The 14,507-nt window shown below is 48.4% G+C and overlaps 5 protein-coding genes across 5 annotated transcripts; 2 read left to right on the top strand and 3 right to left on the bottom strand.

Annotated features, from left to right (window-relative positions):
• Window positions 1–41: 41 nt before the first annotated feature.
• BGW36DRAFT_157882 (uncharacterized protein) lies at window positions 42–474 on the bottom strand. Its single transcript, XM_046209560.1, has one exon. It carries the CDS (start codon window positions 416–418, stop codon window positions 164–166), a length of 255 nt encoding a protein of 84 aa, XP_046073720.1. The 5' UTR covers window positions 419–474; the 3' UTR covers window positions 42–163.
• A 418-nt stretch (window positions 475–892) lies between these two features.
• Window positions 893–1,861, top strand: BGW36DRAFT_396798 (uncharacterized protein; the record flags this gene model as incomplete). The annotated part of the gene is made up of 1 exon (XM_046218216.1): window positions 893–1,861. One exon carries the CDS (start codon window positions 893–895, stop codon window positions 1,859–1,861), a length of 969 nt encoding a protein of 322 aa, XP_046073719.1.
• A 923-nt stretch (window positions 1,862–2,784) lies between these two features.
• BGW36DRAFT_377595 (putative 3-ketosteroid-delta-1-dehydrogenase) lies at window positions 2,785–4,812 on the top strand. Its single transcript, XM_046216011.1, has one exon. It carries the CDS (start codon window positions 3,029–3,031, stop codon window positions 4,718–4,720), a length of 1,692 nt encoding a protein of 563 aa, XP_046073718.1. The 5' UTR covers window positions 2,785–3,028; the 3' UTR covers window positions 4,721–4,812.
• Window positions 4,813–5,232: 420 nt separating this feature from the next.
• BGW36DRAFT_293837 (putative flavin-containing amine oxidase) lies at window positions 5,233–7,204 on the bottom strand (the record flags this gene model as incomplete). Its single annotated transcript, XM_046211032.1, has 4 exons — window positions 5,233–6,341; window positions 6,398–6,786; window positions 6,841–6,878; window positions 6,938–7,204. The coding sequence occupies 4 exons, from the start codon at window positions 7,202–7,204 to the stop codon at window positions 5,233–5,235; spliced, it is 1,803 nt and encodes a 600-aa protein (XP_046073717.1).
• Window positions 7,205–10,571: 3,367 nt separating this feature from the next.
• BGW36DRAFT_426923 (uncharacterized protein) lies at window positions 10,572–12,518 on the bottom strand (the record flags this gene model as incomplete). Its single annotated transcript, XM_046220334.1, has 3 exons — window positions 10,572–12,101; window positions 12,167–12,278; window positions 12,337–12,518. The coding sequence occupies 3 exons, from the start codon at window positions 12,516–12,518 to the stop codon at window positions 10,572–10,574; spliced, it is 1,824 nt and encodes a 607-aa protein (XP_046073716.1).
• Window positions 12,519–14,507: the final 1,989 nt, after the last annotated feature.

Here is a 14,507-nt window from a genome sequence, read left to right as displayed (position 1 = left end):
TAAGGCATGAAGAGGGCAGGCAGGCCGTTGCTAATCGAAGAGACTGGCAATGGCGTCTGCCGTTCTGGACAATTGGCATGAATATGCTTACCGCAGTACATACAAGCATAAGTCTACTCGAACTCAAGCATTATCTTAATTGACCAGGAAGGCGTTTCTGGTCCTAGTCCGTGCTATTCAGAAACCATGTTGCATTGCCCATCCCCTCCATGATTGGTGTTAGATATGCCAGTATGTATGTTAAGTAGCAGCTACCGATGCGAGCGAGATCATAATGGCCAAATCGAACCGATTCTGACTGCTTGACTGAGGTGGTGTAGATCAATCCTGCATAGCTTAGAATCACTCTGTTCCAGCTGCAAACGGTCAGCGAGAGGGCGTTAGAGAACGCGGTCCACGAGCCCCAAGTGACAATCATCTCAATAGACAGGACGCTATTGTTGCCAGTAATATTCAATAGTAGAGCAGAGCCTTAGCCAGACACAGGAACTAAGGGACCATCTGGAATCTGCGTCGCGCAGCTGACCTGCAGGCCTAACTAGACTTGCCTAGGCTATCCGGAATCGATCGTATCGGCGGCCCCCCCCCCACCCCTTTCACCTCTCTCTGTCTCCAACTACATCCATCCATCCATCCATCCATTCCTCGTCCCAGACCACCTTGCACGGCTCCTCTCCCTGCAAGCACAGTGGCATGGATTCACGCTGATTCTGCTTCGTCGTGAGCCTCACAACCACCACCCCGACTCTTCTCGCAGCGCAGCGACACGCCTCCGCCTCAACCATCCGTCGCGGACTGGCAGCCAGCATGCGAGCAGACTTCTCCTTCCTTTGATTCTTCCATCGGCTCATCATCTCCGCCATTGTCATAACCATCATACGTAACCATCATCATGTCAGAGTCACTGCTGCCTCCAGAGCAAATTCGGCTGCCTTCCAGCCCGAGTCCCAGCCCAACACCGTCGTCGTTGCCAGGTAGCCCTCCAGCCAGTTTGAAACCCACGCCCGACGACTTCCTTGCCATCCCACCGCTACCTGCGAGCTTTCTGGTCCCACCTCGCAACCGCTCGCCTTTATCGCGAACTCACGCCCGGTCTCGTTCTCTTGCTTCACCGCACCCCATGACCAGAGCCCACTCCTCGCCAGGCTTGGATTCGCGCGGTCGCTACGTCCTACCCCCGAATATATCCAGGCCAGAGAGTCCAATGGAACGTGCGATGCGGCGACATAGCCCGCTACGAGCTGTGGAGGATAGTCGGACGATAGGCTTGGGTTCACTCAACATCTCGGAAACGATCTCAGAACACGCAGAGCTTGAGCTGTCGCAAACGCCTTTGCCAGTACCCTCGGAATATCCGCCATCTCCATCATTGCCCCCGCCAATGCACAATACGTTTCCCCGTTCTTCCAGGCGTCCGCATACTGCTCCTCTTCATACCACCTTTTCCAGCGTCACAAGCAATCCAGCCAGCAATAGCCCATCCTCATCACACTCTTCTCCGGTCATGCTAGCTACGAAGTTCAACGAGCCGTTTCCGGGGTTCCCTACCTCGTCGACTTCATCGATGCCGTCTACGCCAACCAGCCTACGCTCGCGAAGTCCCAGCATCTCGTCTCTAGAGACAATACCCGATATCCCGGATGCAGAGGAAGAAGCGGTTGAAGCCGACGAAATCGCGCGATTGAAGGCAGCAGCGGATAGTGCTGATGCAGACGGTATGCGTCGACGTTCATATTTGGAAAACTCCCCCTCTACCACTGCACGTGGCTACGGACAAAGGACTGACAAGCGCAAGCGCTGGAGTGTATGTGGAGCAGAACGACGTCAAGATCTAGATCTTGAGACCATATGGGAGGATTGAGCTGGTTAATTCTTTTCCGCACGCATTGATGTTCATCTGGAATGGTGACTTCTTCCAGAAGAAATACGCTGCGTCATCAAACACAGGACACGAGAAACCACTATCATGTCCCTGTTCCCACGTTTTCTTTCTCTACTAAAAAATATCTTCTGTTACTTCTTTCTTATTAGCGGGGGTTTTTTTCATCTTGCGACGGCGTTTGGTAATGCATCGTGCCTTGATACCCAGATACGAGAGAGGCTACTCGTGCATGTTCCTTCGCGCTGGGAGTATGGGAGCAGTACTTGGGTCACTAGGAGTTTGGTCTTTCTCAACGGGCTGGTCTCTTTTCTATTCCTGTGCATCTTGCTATATCTTTTACGAGCGGTCGCAGGTCATGCACCGTGATTATGCGCCAATTAATAGGTAGCATATATGTACTTAATATCAATTGATATGGCTTACCTTGGAATTCTCACCATTCTCAAATACGTCGACGATTCGCTATCAATCACCGAATCTTTGCAGTGTTCGGATTGTATTAGAACAGCTATCAAATTGATTCATACAGGTCTGGTATATACATATATGATATTAAGCATCAAGTGTTGCTATTTATCCGAGCCCCATTCTCCGAGAGAGCAACTGAGGTAACTATGTTATAGGAAATATATTGATAAATATTGAATTTTCAAAGCTAATAAATCTACTTAATAACTATATTACCAATTAAGACTATAAATAAAATTTAGAATAGCATTCCACTTTCTTTTGACTAAATTTTCTTCTATTTTAAAAATAGAATAAATTTTTGTAATATCAAATAAGCTTAGCAATGTATCTACTACTATATAATTTTACATCAAAAAGAACCAAAAACAAATCAATTACCTTAAACCAGAATTTTAAACAATTTTATATAAGAAATCAAATTTAATACAGTGTTCAATTATTTCATTTGAGAGATTGCTTATTCTCAGGTTGCTTGATCCAATGTACTGTATGAAATAGTGCCGAGGTTAAATATCTCCGAATCACGGCTGTCACAGGGAAGGTAGAGTAGGTCCCTCTCTCCACCGGGCCATCTGACTGCCATTTGAAACGCATTAATAGTGCTTTTCCAATTCCAGGCCTTTACTTGCTTGTACAGATCGACAAAATCAGGCGCAGCAGAGAGGACAAGCAACGATGGCAGCACCCGTCATCATCGTTGGAGGAGGTCTTGCGGGGCTCGTAGCTGCAACAGAACTCTCCAAAAGAAAAGTCCGTGTAATCATTGTCGATCAAGAGAACGAATCAAACCTCGGTGGCCAAGCATTTTGGTCATTAGGAGGCATCTTCTGCGTCAACTCGGCCAACCAGCGTCGTTTAGGAATCAACGATAGTCGCGAATTGGCGATGCGGGACTGGTTAAACACTGCTAGATTCGACCGGGAAGAAGACTTTTGGCCTCGGAAGTGGGCGGAGGCATTCGTGAACTTTGCGACGGATCAACTGGAAACTTATGTGAAAGAGGCTGGTTTGTCCTTTGCAACTGTTGGCTGGGCAGAACGTGGCAGTGGGAGTGCGAACGGCCACGGGAACTCAGTCCCCCGGTTTCATACCACCTGGGGAACAGGGCCAGCAGTTGTGGAGGCGTTCGAGAAGCCAGTTCGCGATGCAGCGAAGAAAGGAATCATCGAGTTCAAATTTCGGCACCGAGTAGATGAGCTTATCGTTGACGAGGACACTGGTGCGGCGATTGGAGTTCGCGGCCACGTCCTTGAGCCATCTGAAACACCGCGCGGTGTTAAAAGCAGCCGCAAGACAATCGACGCTTTTGAGTTGTATGGCAGCTATATTGTCATAACAAGCGGTGGTATTGGCGGCGATATTGACTTGGTTAAAAAGAACTGGCCTGTACAAAGGCTCGGAGCTCCCCCAAAATCATTTGTTATCGGCGTACCAGCTCATGTCGATGGACGAATGATCGAAATCACAAAGAAAGCAGGAGCTAATGTTATCAACGATGATCGTATGTGGCACTATACCGAAGGACTGAGTAACTGGGATTCTATATGGCCCCAGCATGGAATTCGAGTAATTCCTGGTCCATCCTCCCTCTGGCTGGATGCTAGAGGTCACCGATTGCCTTCATTCTTATTCCCTGGGTGCGATACCCTTGCCACCTTGAAACACATCTGCAGCACTGGCTACGATTATACCTGGTTTATTTTGAATAGAACTATCATCGCCAAAGAATTCGCGCTTTCGGGATCAGAACAGAATCCAGACCTGACGAACAAAAGTATTCTAGGAACGCTGCAGCGAATCTTTGGATCGTCACCTACTGGCCCTGTTCAATCATTCATGAAGAACGGAGTAGACTTTGTAGTTGAGTCGTCCTTACCAGACTTGGTTGCTGGGATGAACAAACTGGCCAACGAGCGAGATGGTCCTTTGCTCGAACCTGAGCAACTTGAACGAGAAATTAAACTCAGGGATATTCAAACCGAAAACAAGTACACAAAAGATTCACAGTTGATGCTGATACAAAATGCGCGCAACTACTGGCCTGAAAAGCGTAGCAGGGTCGCCAAACTTCATAAGATTCTTGATCCTAACCACGGGCCATTGATCGCCGTACGGATGAATCTGCTGACTCGAAAGACATTGGGAGGCCTGCAAACCGACCTCAATTCAAATGTGCTTCGCCCAGATGGATCAGTGTTTCCAAATCTATATGCCGCCGGTGAGGTCGCTGGTTTTGGTGGTGGTGGGGTGCATGGGTACAGCTCACTTGAGGGAACGTTCTTGGGTGGATGCATCTTTTCAGGAAGAACAGCAGGAATCAAAATAGCTGAGCAGGTGGCTCAAAAGCCATTGAAGTCCGTTCTGTAGCTCTCGAGTAGCTTATCATTCGTTTGTGAAAGAGTAATAAATAGTTTTGACTCTCAATCGAATCGAGACTGTAGGAATTCTAAGACCTCCCAGTATACATCAATTAATGCACTTCAGCTACATGTATATGTAAAAGCTACCAATAAACTAGTACATGTACTCTTCATTGAAGCGGATATGAATTTGTAATCATTCATGTACCAGTTGACATGTGTACATGTAATTGATGGGAGATTATTGTCATTTTCTTGACATGTGTTACAGACAACTGACTACTGTCTCAATGCAGATGTAAATGTATCAGTTTATTCAATTCTATTGATTGCAATATGGATCTGTAACAACTCAACAATGCAGATTGTATTATGAGGTATGCATATAGCAATACTGAAATTGTAGATGGAGTTCTTATATAATGGTAACTATGTGTCGAGTAAATGCAGTTTAAACCAAAGAAGGTTATCTATCAGCCCCAAACACGCCGACATTATGCAAATCACACAATAATCTTACTACTGACTCTGAACCGCAGTCGCCAAAACCGTGGTCGATGCTCTGGGGCTAACAGCATTATTTCCCTTGTGAAACATCGTGTTCCCAGACCCAATGCCCGAATTTGATCCCATTGGTAGCGAGTCATCTTTCCTTATCCCAAGTCCCAACTGACCCAAGCTGTAAAGATCGCATATTTGGCCTGCCGCGCGCTCCCCACTCCAATAGGCACCTGTTGTGGTGCCAAGCCCAACAAAAGGAGCCGTATGCTCCCCAGCAAACCATATCCCGCGATCAGGACCCATGCCGATGCGCATGGTTTCAATGTCTCTATCACCAGCCTGAAGACCAACCTGGAAATTCGCATATGATCCATTGCCGGCGTAGTCGTCGGAAATCCACTTCGATGCGAGGAAGCCAGTTGGTTTGCAGTCATTCGATGAAGCGCAGTAGCCAGGCAAAAGTGAGTAGAACGGACGGACGAAATTGTCGAGAAACTCGTCATACTCTAGGGACGACTCTTCTAAATCTTTAATGCTCGACACAACATAGGCAGCGCAGGGACCGTAGATGTAGAATAGGAGTGTTGGGTGGGCGCAGTTCGGGGGAAGAGCGGCAAGCGAGACACACTGCATGTTCCAGCTTCCTTCCGTTGAAGGAGCCTTAACATAGTTTGGTTGTAGCCATTGTGTGTGTACTGGAGGATAGTCTTCTGCGTTGCTGTCAAAGACAATATCCGGCCCATTTGTAACTGATATTCCAATACCACCCATAGATTTGCGTTCGGTGGGAATATGCCAAAAGGCACGTGGGAAAGTGACATAAATCTTTTCAAGCCTGCCGTATGAAATATTATCGATAGCAGAAGAAAGGCGAGGAGATAAAGACGGTTTGAAGACTGATTTGTTCTTCTTGAGCCATCCCAATGGACACGTGACAATCACGTCGTCGAAATGATATTTTTGCCCACCGGCTGTTGTGACGGTTATTTGACGGTCAATATTAAAATCTCGTTGTGATGCCTCGATATTGATCACAGGTGAGTTCAAATGAAGGTCTGCATGTTTTAGGGCTAATTTTGAGATGTGTGCTAGAATGTTCTTGTATGTTGAAGCCACAAATAAATTCGCTGCAGTATGTAAGTTTTATGAAAGCCAGAACTGTATCAAATTTTGAGCCACTTACTCCCTTCTATGCATTCTTCTAGGCAGAAAAATTTCATGCTTTGTCGCTCAACAGGCTCACCAACGTATGCCCCCCAGAATTTCGCAAACTCCTGACACGCTAACTTTTCTTCTGGAGTGAAATTCGTCTTTTCGAGCTGCTGGCAGCAAAAGTCAAAAAGACTCATATCGGGTGGGATAATATCTTTAGATTTGGTACTGTAGTCGAAACCCTTGTCGACTGTCGTCCACATCCATTCTGCAATTTTTATAGTGGTGGCCTCGTCGAGCAACTTACCAGACGAATCAAAAACTGTCTCTCGACCATCCCATTCGCAGGTTGTCGTGTCTGATATTCTGCTTATTTGATCAACAGGATTCCCTTCTGTCCCGTGTATCCAGTTTGCGCCTCTATCGTAAATTGTTAACTCTCTCTGCTAGCAGAAGTCGAAATGGAGAGCGAACATATCAACCAAGTTCCCACCAACTTCAGCCTGCGTTATCTGCAAGAGATAGTGAGCAGATGTTTCCTAATGGAGCTAATATATATATTTATATATACCCTGCCTCCAATCCGATCTCTCGCTTCCAGAATCGTGACTTTGGCACCATTCTGGCCCAGGATATCGGCACACCTAAGCCCAGACACCCCGGCACCTATGATACCGACATGAGGAATCTTGCCCATGAGAGCTAGATAGTACACGTGGGCGGAAAGTGGTAGTTCTCGACCGACACAGGCTGGATTGGCACTGGCACGGTGTTTTCGAGGAATCGGATAGTTGAATTGGAGGGCAAGCTGGGCCAATCTATTAGCTTTACACTCCATATTTGTAGCTGCTGTTGATGGCCGTGATGTAGGTCAAGGTTCAAATGGTCTCAACGTAGGGTATTGGATAGATATGTTTTGAGATAGGCTGGATGAAAATCGTTCTCAGGAAGGCAATTCTTCTGTTGGTATTCTTCACAACAATGAAGCCTCGGAGCTCCCTGGAAGCGAAGAAAGACCAGTAGCTTAGGGCAGCGTGTAACCAAGAAGCATGCTTCCATGGCTATGCATACAGCATAACCTCAAGACCAGTTTGGCGCTTGGCGTGCAGACACGCACGATGGATCAGGCAGGTACAGCCCGATAGCCCGCAGGATCGAACGTCAATTGCATACGGGCCCATCTGACTGCATCGATTCCACCGAAACAAAGCTCGAAGCGTGGGCAGCTCCGCGGCTACCGCGACAAAGCACAGTTCCAGCGACGGGCATCGTTCTCATTCGGTGCCTTGCCCTGGCCCTTGCCCTTGCTTCGATATGAGGCGATGGATGACATCGACGGACGCCTCAGGATCGGCGACACAAACGCCCCGACAGAGCCGGATTATGCAGGAAAAAGCAAAAATCAAGAATGAGAGGGGAAATGTGCCACTCACATTATTGGTGACAGTGATACGGGGGGGGGCTGATAAGAATCGGATCTTGTGACGGGGCCCCACGGTGCAGACTGAAACAGGTTGGCTTTGAGCAGTTGCGCAACGTGCCGGAAGAAGAAGAAGATGATGATGATGATGATGATATTGATGTTGGATATGCATACCTGGAGGAGACGGGGCACAGAAAAAGAAGAAAAGAGAGAGGGTTACCTTCATAATTAATTAATCGTTATTAAGAGCCACACATGTTGTCTCTGTCCGGTCTGTGATTGGTCCTCTCACGCACCCAATCACCGGCTGGCATCTCCCTCATGCAGCGAATCAGCTCTTCTCCAACAAGACCCACCAGGGCTAGAACTGTTCTATTTGGGCCTGATTCCTCAGGCCCCAGCACAACCTGCGCTGATTATGTATGAGTATACAATACTGGGCAGGTATCTTGTAAATCTTGACAATGAGGATACCGTTATCACTTTATTGTTACTTTTTATACTTTTTATTCTTCAATGGACTAGAGAATGCTTGATTTGATCGCCATAGGCCGTGCAGTGTAGGTCTACGAGCTGGCCCAGCCAATCGCAGCCGACAATCATACTTCTCTATTTTGATTCGTTTTACCATTGGGCACTCTACTTGACGACTAGTGATTTTGCATGCCCTTTGTTTATCGCCGCATGTTTCATAGAATAGTTTTCTTGTCTCTAAAAATATGCCGTAGATATGTATATAAGAAAGCCCCTGCAGAAAGAGCATTATGGACGCAATAGCCTCTCTTTCTCTATCCAATCCAGGTGCCCAAGGCACTGATTTGTTAATCATTCTTATTTCTTGTTCCATTGCATCCATAGAGTTGTTAATTTTGTATACACCGTCCTGGCGACGGATTTCTAGCGTCACTGGACCTGATTAAGTGTTCTATATATCTAACATTTTACTGTCTAATTGATGAACCGATAAAAGGAAAAAGAAGCAGTTTCGAAGCATGACTGGAAGAAAGAATTCACTCCTCACGGCCAATGAGAAAAGGCTCCCAACTATCCCCGAGGCGTAGCCAAATTTGTAAAACGTAGTTGCGTTGGAGAAGATCTTGAGGGTGATGAGCAAAGTGCAGTACCCTTCGAATTCACGAAGTTGTTTCCGGGTGTGGACTTGTCTTGAGGTGGTCGCAATACCGGCAGGTAACCAGTTTGCAATATCTCGGGAGACGATCTTGGACAGACCGAGAGAAGACTATATCAAATATCGATAGTGGTCGATAGAAAGGTCGCTCAAGGACGAGGTTGATGGACAAATTCTAGAATACACATGGCACAGTAAGTTGTCTCGCCCCGAACGTACAATATCCAAACTTGGATTCTGCTTCACACTGGTTCGTCGGTCTTAGATAGTAGACTGATCTAGATGCAGTAATATTTGGCAAGCCCGCACAGAACTGTCTCGAGCCCAAGATGTGTAACTGCCAGACATTCGGGTACTGCGACTTGGACGATGGAGAAGCGAGCAGACAGTGGGCTGACCGAGGGAAAGCCTACCGGGTGCCTGGTCAGGGCTGGCCCGAAGGAAAAGAAAGAGGAACTGGCCGTGAATGATGTCAGCGATGTAAACAATATAGACAATGTAGATAGAGAAGGGGCGGGCGTCTTCCTCGTTTGCCATCAACAAAAGAACATCATATGACGAGCCCAAGTCGTCGTCATCGTTCGCAAAGTTCTTCTGTATTCTTCCATCCTTCATTCTGTCCCTCTTTCCCCTCCTTCCTCACCCTCGCTCTCACTCTCTTCTCTCACCTTCACCCCATACGACATTTGCAGAAATCCTTCAGTAGCATTCTTGCAAGTTGCGAGACGCTCATTCTTCTCTCCATCCTCCAGTCATTAGCACTAGAGGTACCAGCTAAGACATGGGGAGCCAAAAGACGAAACCGGGGGCTTGCACCACCATGTTGGTATACTCTAGCTTTCGACTTGCTAAATTGTATAACTGACTAGATGCAGAAGGGTAAAGCTTCTCCGCATGGGGAACTTGATGCCGAGATCAGAAAGCCACTAAAGCTTTTTGAAGATTCTATTCAGGAGGAGAGCCATAGCTCTGAATATGCTTACAGCGAAGTTGAGCATGTCCATGGAAGCCAGGCTCCAAAGGCCTCTGATAACGATGTCCTGCTTGCCTATGCGGCGGCCCAAGTCCACCAATCAAAAGTGATTGGGAAGAAACTCGATTGCATTGTGGACATGCTGCAAGCACTGGTAGAGGGACATTTCGAATAGCGACTGGAAGTGTCATTGAATCAAGTTCCGACAAAAAAATCAACGGCATGGTCAAAGGTGAATTAGCGAGGCTTTGCTTGGTATTGTTATCGACATGCAGATGGCACAATCATTAAAAATGGGGGAATTCTAAAAGCAAAAGTGAAAGTGTGATATCTTGCGGAATTGGCGCAGGCATACTATAGTACTACTAGTTAACTCATTGGCGCATCGCCAGCAAGGGGCAATGCCCCTCATCCAATCAACTTCGCTGCCAGCACTGGAATAATATTAATATCGTATTCATTCATTGCCACCATTTACATCTCATCGTAATTGTACAGATGAAAAGAAGACAAAGGGTGAGGTTCGCTCGCTGCAGACTGTACAACCACCAGAGATCCCACATCAGCTCTCGAGGCATCATGAAGCGCGACAAAATACATAGAACCAAAGGAAAGAAACAAAGGAAAGAAACTACGTTAGATTTGGTCATGGACATGAATGTTTGCCCTTAACCACAGCCTCACTTCCATGCTCCTTGACTCAAAGACAATAGTCCTTGTATGCAATCCAAATCTTCTTCTCGACTGGAGGAACTCGTTTTGGACATGAACGCAGCCACTTCGGCATCAATTTTGGCAGGATGATAGAGTTCATTTTCCTTGTTGCCACAATGCCCGCCACGCGACACTCGACCACGTTTCCCGTTAGCAGCTAGTGCCAGATCGTCAACCGCGGTGTTTTTTCGTACGCCATTAACCCTCAGCACGGGACGAGGAGCATGAGAATTTACCCTACGGTGACGGCCTGGCATTGCCCGCTGTTGTGTGCCTGGAACCCAATTTTCTTTATCCGAATCGCCTGCTTCCCAATCGACTTCCTTTGCATAGTCCTTGAATGTCTTTCCATCCGAGAGAACCGGCTTTTTAGCACTGTGATCTGCTAATACGACGCGTTGGACCGATTCCAATCGCCCCAAAGAAGATACGGTACGGCCGAGCTTCCTCCTTTTCTTGCTTGAATACTCGACAGACGTTGAATGACTCTCAGCTTCGGGCCGGGTAGAGCACAAGGATTTGGAAAACGAGTTCGTTCGGACAAGCGATCGATTGCTTCCCGATCGATTAAGTCCCGGTGTGGGTGCTGAATTTCCGCTCTGAGAGCCTCCTGGGGTTGATAACGCACTTCGGGCATCTGTGTCGCAGTAAAGCTCCCACATACGAGCGTCTCGAGATCGCCCAAAGAGTCTGTTAAACCCTTCTCGGTCCGTTATAATTTGGGAGGAACCAAAGGTAACGGCACTTGTACTTCTTTTTAGTCCAGATTGTCGGTTGGTACGACTGGGGATCATGCGCATGCGGTTTTTAGAGGGCGATGGCTCGTCTTCACCGCGAACTAGAGCTTCACCATCTGAAGATAGGGAGATTCGTACCGCAGTACGCGGCTTCGGAGGGGATGGCGTCGGCTCCCCATCATGCCTGACAAGGGCTTCCCCGTCGAATGACATGGAAATGCGAAGCGAAGGGGGGGATTTAAAGTCCTTTCGCGGCTGTTCAACATCGATCGCTTGTGGCACAGCGTCAGTGGTGGACAATGCCCTTTTTCTTGGATTCAACTCCACTCCCAGACCTGTAAGCTCTGCCAAAATTCCGACAGCCTTGTTGTGGTCGACAATGTCAAGTGAAAGCTCCTGCGGAGTCTCCTGCAGAATCTCAGACGGGTGGCAGAGTGAACGAGTTGTTTGGGATGAGGGTATTTCGCCGTGCACTTGAGAGCTTGGAAGGTCTACTTCTGGCCCATCACTGCTACTGACTAGTATATCCGCAGGCACTTTGCTGGCATCTAGTTTTGCCTTCCCGTCTACATCTAGATACCCGACTGGATCGTCACTTGGAACACTTCCGAACGAGAAGCTCGGCTCTGGTGGCCCCGAGTTCCGATTGTCTGGTGAACTGTCTGCATTGCTGGTGGAAGCACGGGGTCCGACGAGTTCATGTGGTTCTAGAGGTTTTGACTTCCGTCGGTCGTTCTGTCGTCTGTTCTGAAACCATACCTAGGAGCTCTTCGTTAGCGAGACCACAATATCGCTTTTGCGAGAAAGACGCGTCGGACGCGTACCTGCACCTCTTTTTCGCCTAGAGCCACTCGACTGACTATGCTTGCGCGGGCGACTTTGTCAGGCTTGGGGTTCGTCTTGTACTCTGCCTCCAGAATGGCATGGTCTTCGGGACTACGTAGGGACGCTATTAGCGCATGCCAGTGAGATAAAAGTAGTACAGCAGGCCTACCTCGTACGCCTGCGTTTTTGCCGGGCCAGTAGCTTGTTGTCAACGCGAGGCGGTAGATTCTGGGTCAAGGTCTTTTGGGAATGAATGAGGAAGGCATAGTTGAGGTTGGCGGGCTCGGAGACCTGAGTCTGCGATGGCGAAGATGAACCAGCTGTGGTCGACGACGAGCCGAGCGTAGGCATGGTCGTCGATGTTGGAGCTCGTTGAGGTTAGAGGTGTGGGTGATGGTAAGAGAAATCCCACACGCACCACGTACCAGGAGGAAGTTAGTGAGTGCTTCGTGCCGTGAGTGGAATATTACTCGCGTGGGCGGTGTTGCACGCGGCCTGCACGGTCTATACCTATGGGGACCCGCGACGCGCCTTTTTCTGCGCGGCTCCCGACATGGCCATCGGGACTGTCTTGGTCTTCCTTGATCATTATCATTACATTGTTATGTGGCCTTTAATCCGCTCGCCTGTCCGACTGGGTGGTTTACTCAGACGAGCCACTCCGCTGGTTAATGCTACGAGACTACAGAGTGCATGCACACCATTACCCCCTCATTCCTTGAACCACGCCATGCGCGTGGGGGGGTTTGTCCTCTTCTTGTATAGTAAGTAATAGCACAAGGGCTAGCACTCGTTCCTTCCTCGCAATTCGCTGGCTTTCAATGTCGCGAATACTCGTCTGGGATCGCTGAATGGGAAGTCACTCACTTGACGGCGAGTCTTTTGCGCGCGACTGAGGACACGTGACTGACGCGGAGTCCCGTGATCCGGCGTCTCCGCCGCGTCACGTGTGGAATCTGCCTTGCTGCCTTGCCGTCTGGCTGCCTGCGAAACATCCTCCCACTCGGCCACTTTTGCTTCCACTTGCTCGTTTCACAGACTGTGCTATGATCGATGATACTCAGTGCGTGACCCGGGACTAATTGATCGCTATGGCCTCGTAGAACAAGCCTCACACAGACTCCGTCGACATCTGCACAGTTGGGCAACCTGGCTGGCACACTCGCAGAACCTGATCTTGCACGGTAGTGATATCCTGTTCAGTGTACTGTGAGCTGCTCCAGGCCTAAGATCAAACATTCTTATTTCGATTACGTGCACACTACTCGCAGGTAACATGGTAACATGGTCTATGCCGCTTTTGGCCTTCAGAAGATGCGGCTGAAAGACGGCCCACCCGTCAGACCGCCAGTTTAGGAAGGGCTGAAGGAATTCAACGGCCAACCCCTCCAGCTCCAGCTCCAGCTCCAGCTCCAGCTCCAGCCCTCTTTCATGAGACGGAATCCGGATCGAGCCTATTGCTAGGCTACGGCATGCCTCCGCTACAACAATAGTGCGACGCCAGGCGAAGCCCGTTGGAAAAAAAGGGTTGGCCCAATTGGTCCGCGGGACTAATCAGTCATCGCCCTCCTGTCCATATTGGCAGGCCGGCTCATTTAACATGGACGGCTTTGCACGCCCGTCTTTCCCCCCTCCATTATTCTTAAAGTGATTCTTCGAGCTAGGAGAAAAGGCCCTGCGAATCGGTATTCCCGCTTTCAGCCCGATGACTTTGACTTTCTCCCCGTTCATCGTCCAAAGGGGGCCCCAAGTTCCAGTGCCCACTACCTAACACCCGGGTCAGGGCGGAGTGGGTGAGATGATCAACAACCCTGTTCATGGGCTGACTAGTTATACCTCGTTTCTGCCTCCTCATTCGACGAGGCGGCAGTCCGATGGTCTTTCGACCGTTTCTTGGTTTGATTAATTATTGTACCAATGAAAAGCTCAAACTGTCCATAAATGCACAAAGAATACCAAGGTGCGCTCTTCCTGGCCAATGAAAAAGAATATCAGACCCAGTGGTATACGTACGTATTCGACTAACTCCCGAAGACTGAAATGCAATCTTCCCTCAAACGGGCCCACTGCTGTGGTGCAGATGACACTCTTGACCATATCAGGTTGGGGGTCATGTAGGTTTAAATGAGCCGTGGAAATTTCATTAAGAATCTTTGTTCCGTACTATTCCTGAAATTGTAAAAGAGACTTATATTTTATCATGCCTGCCTCTATCTGCAAACAATTTTTACTTCACTCTATCCGTTTTCCTTTATTCTAGTCTTCCCTTTCTTTAGTGCTGTATTATTCTACAACACCTTTCGTGTCTTTTTCAGCAGGCAGAAGCGCTGTCCTGCTGAC

This window comes from Talaromyces proteolyticus (genome assembly GCF_021365285.1).
Source record: "Talaromyces proteolyticus strain PMI_201 chromosome Unknown BGW36scaffold_5, whole genome shotgun sequence".
Classification (NCBI taxonomy): domain Eukaryota; kingdom Fungi; phylum Ascomycota; class Eurotiomycetes; order Eurotiales; family Trichocomaceae; genus Talaromyces; species Talaromyces proteolyticus.
Note: the sequence above shows the minus strand (reverse complement) of the source record. Positions and strands in the feature narration are given on the sequence as shown.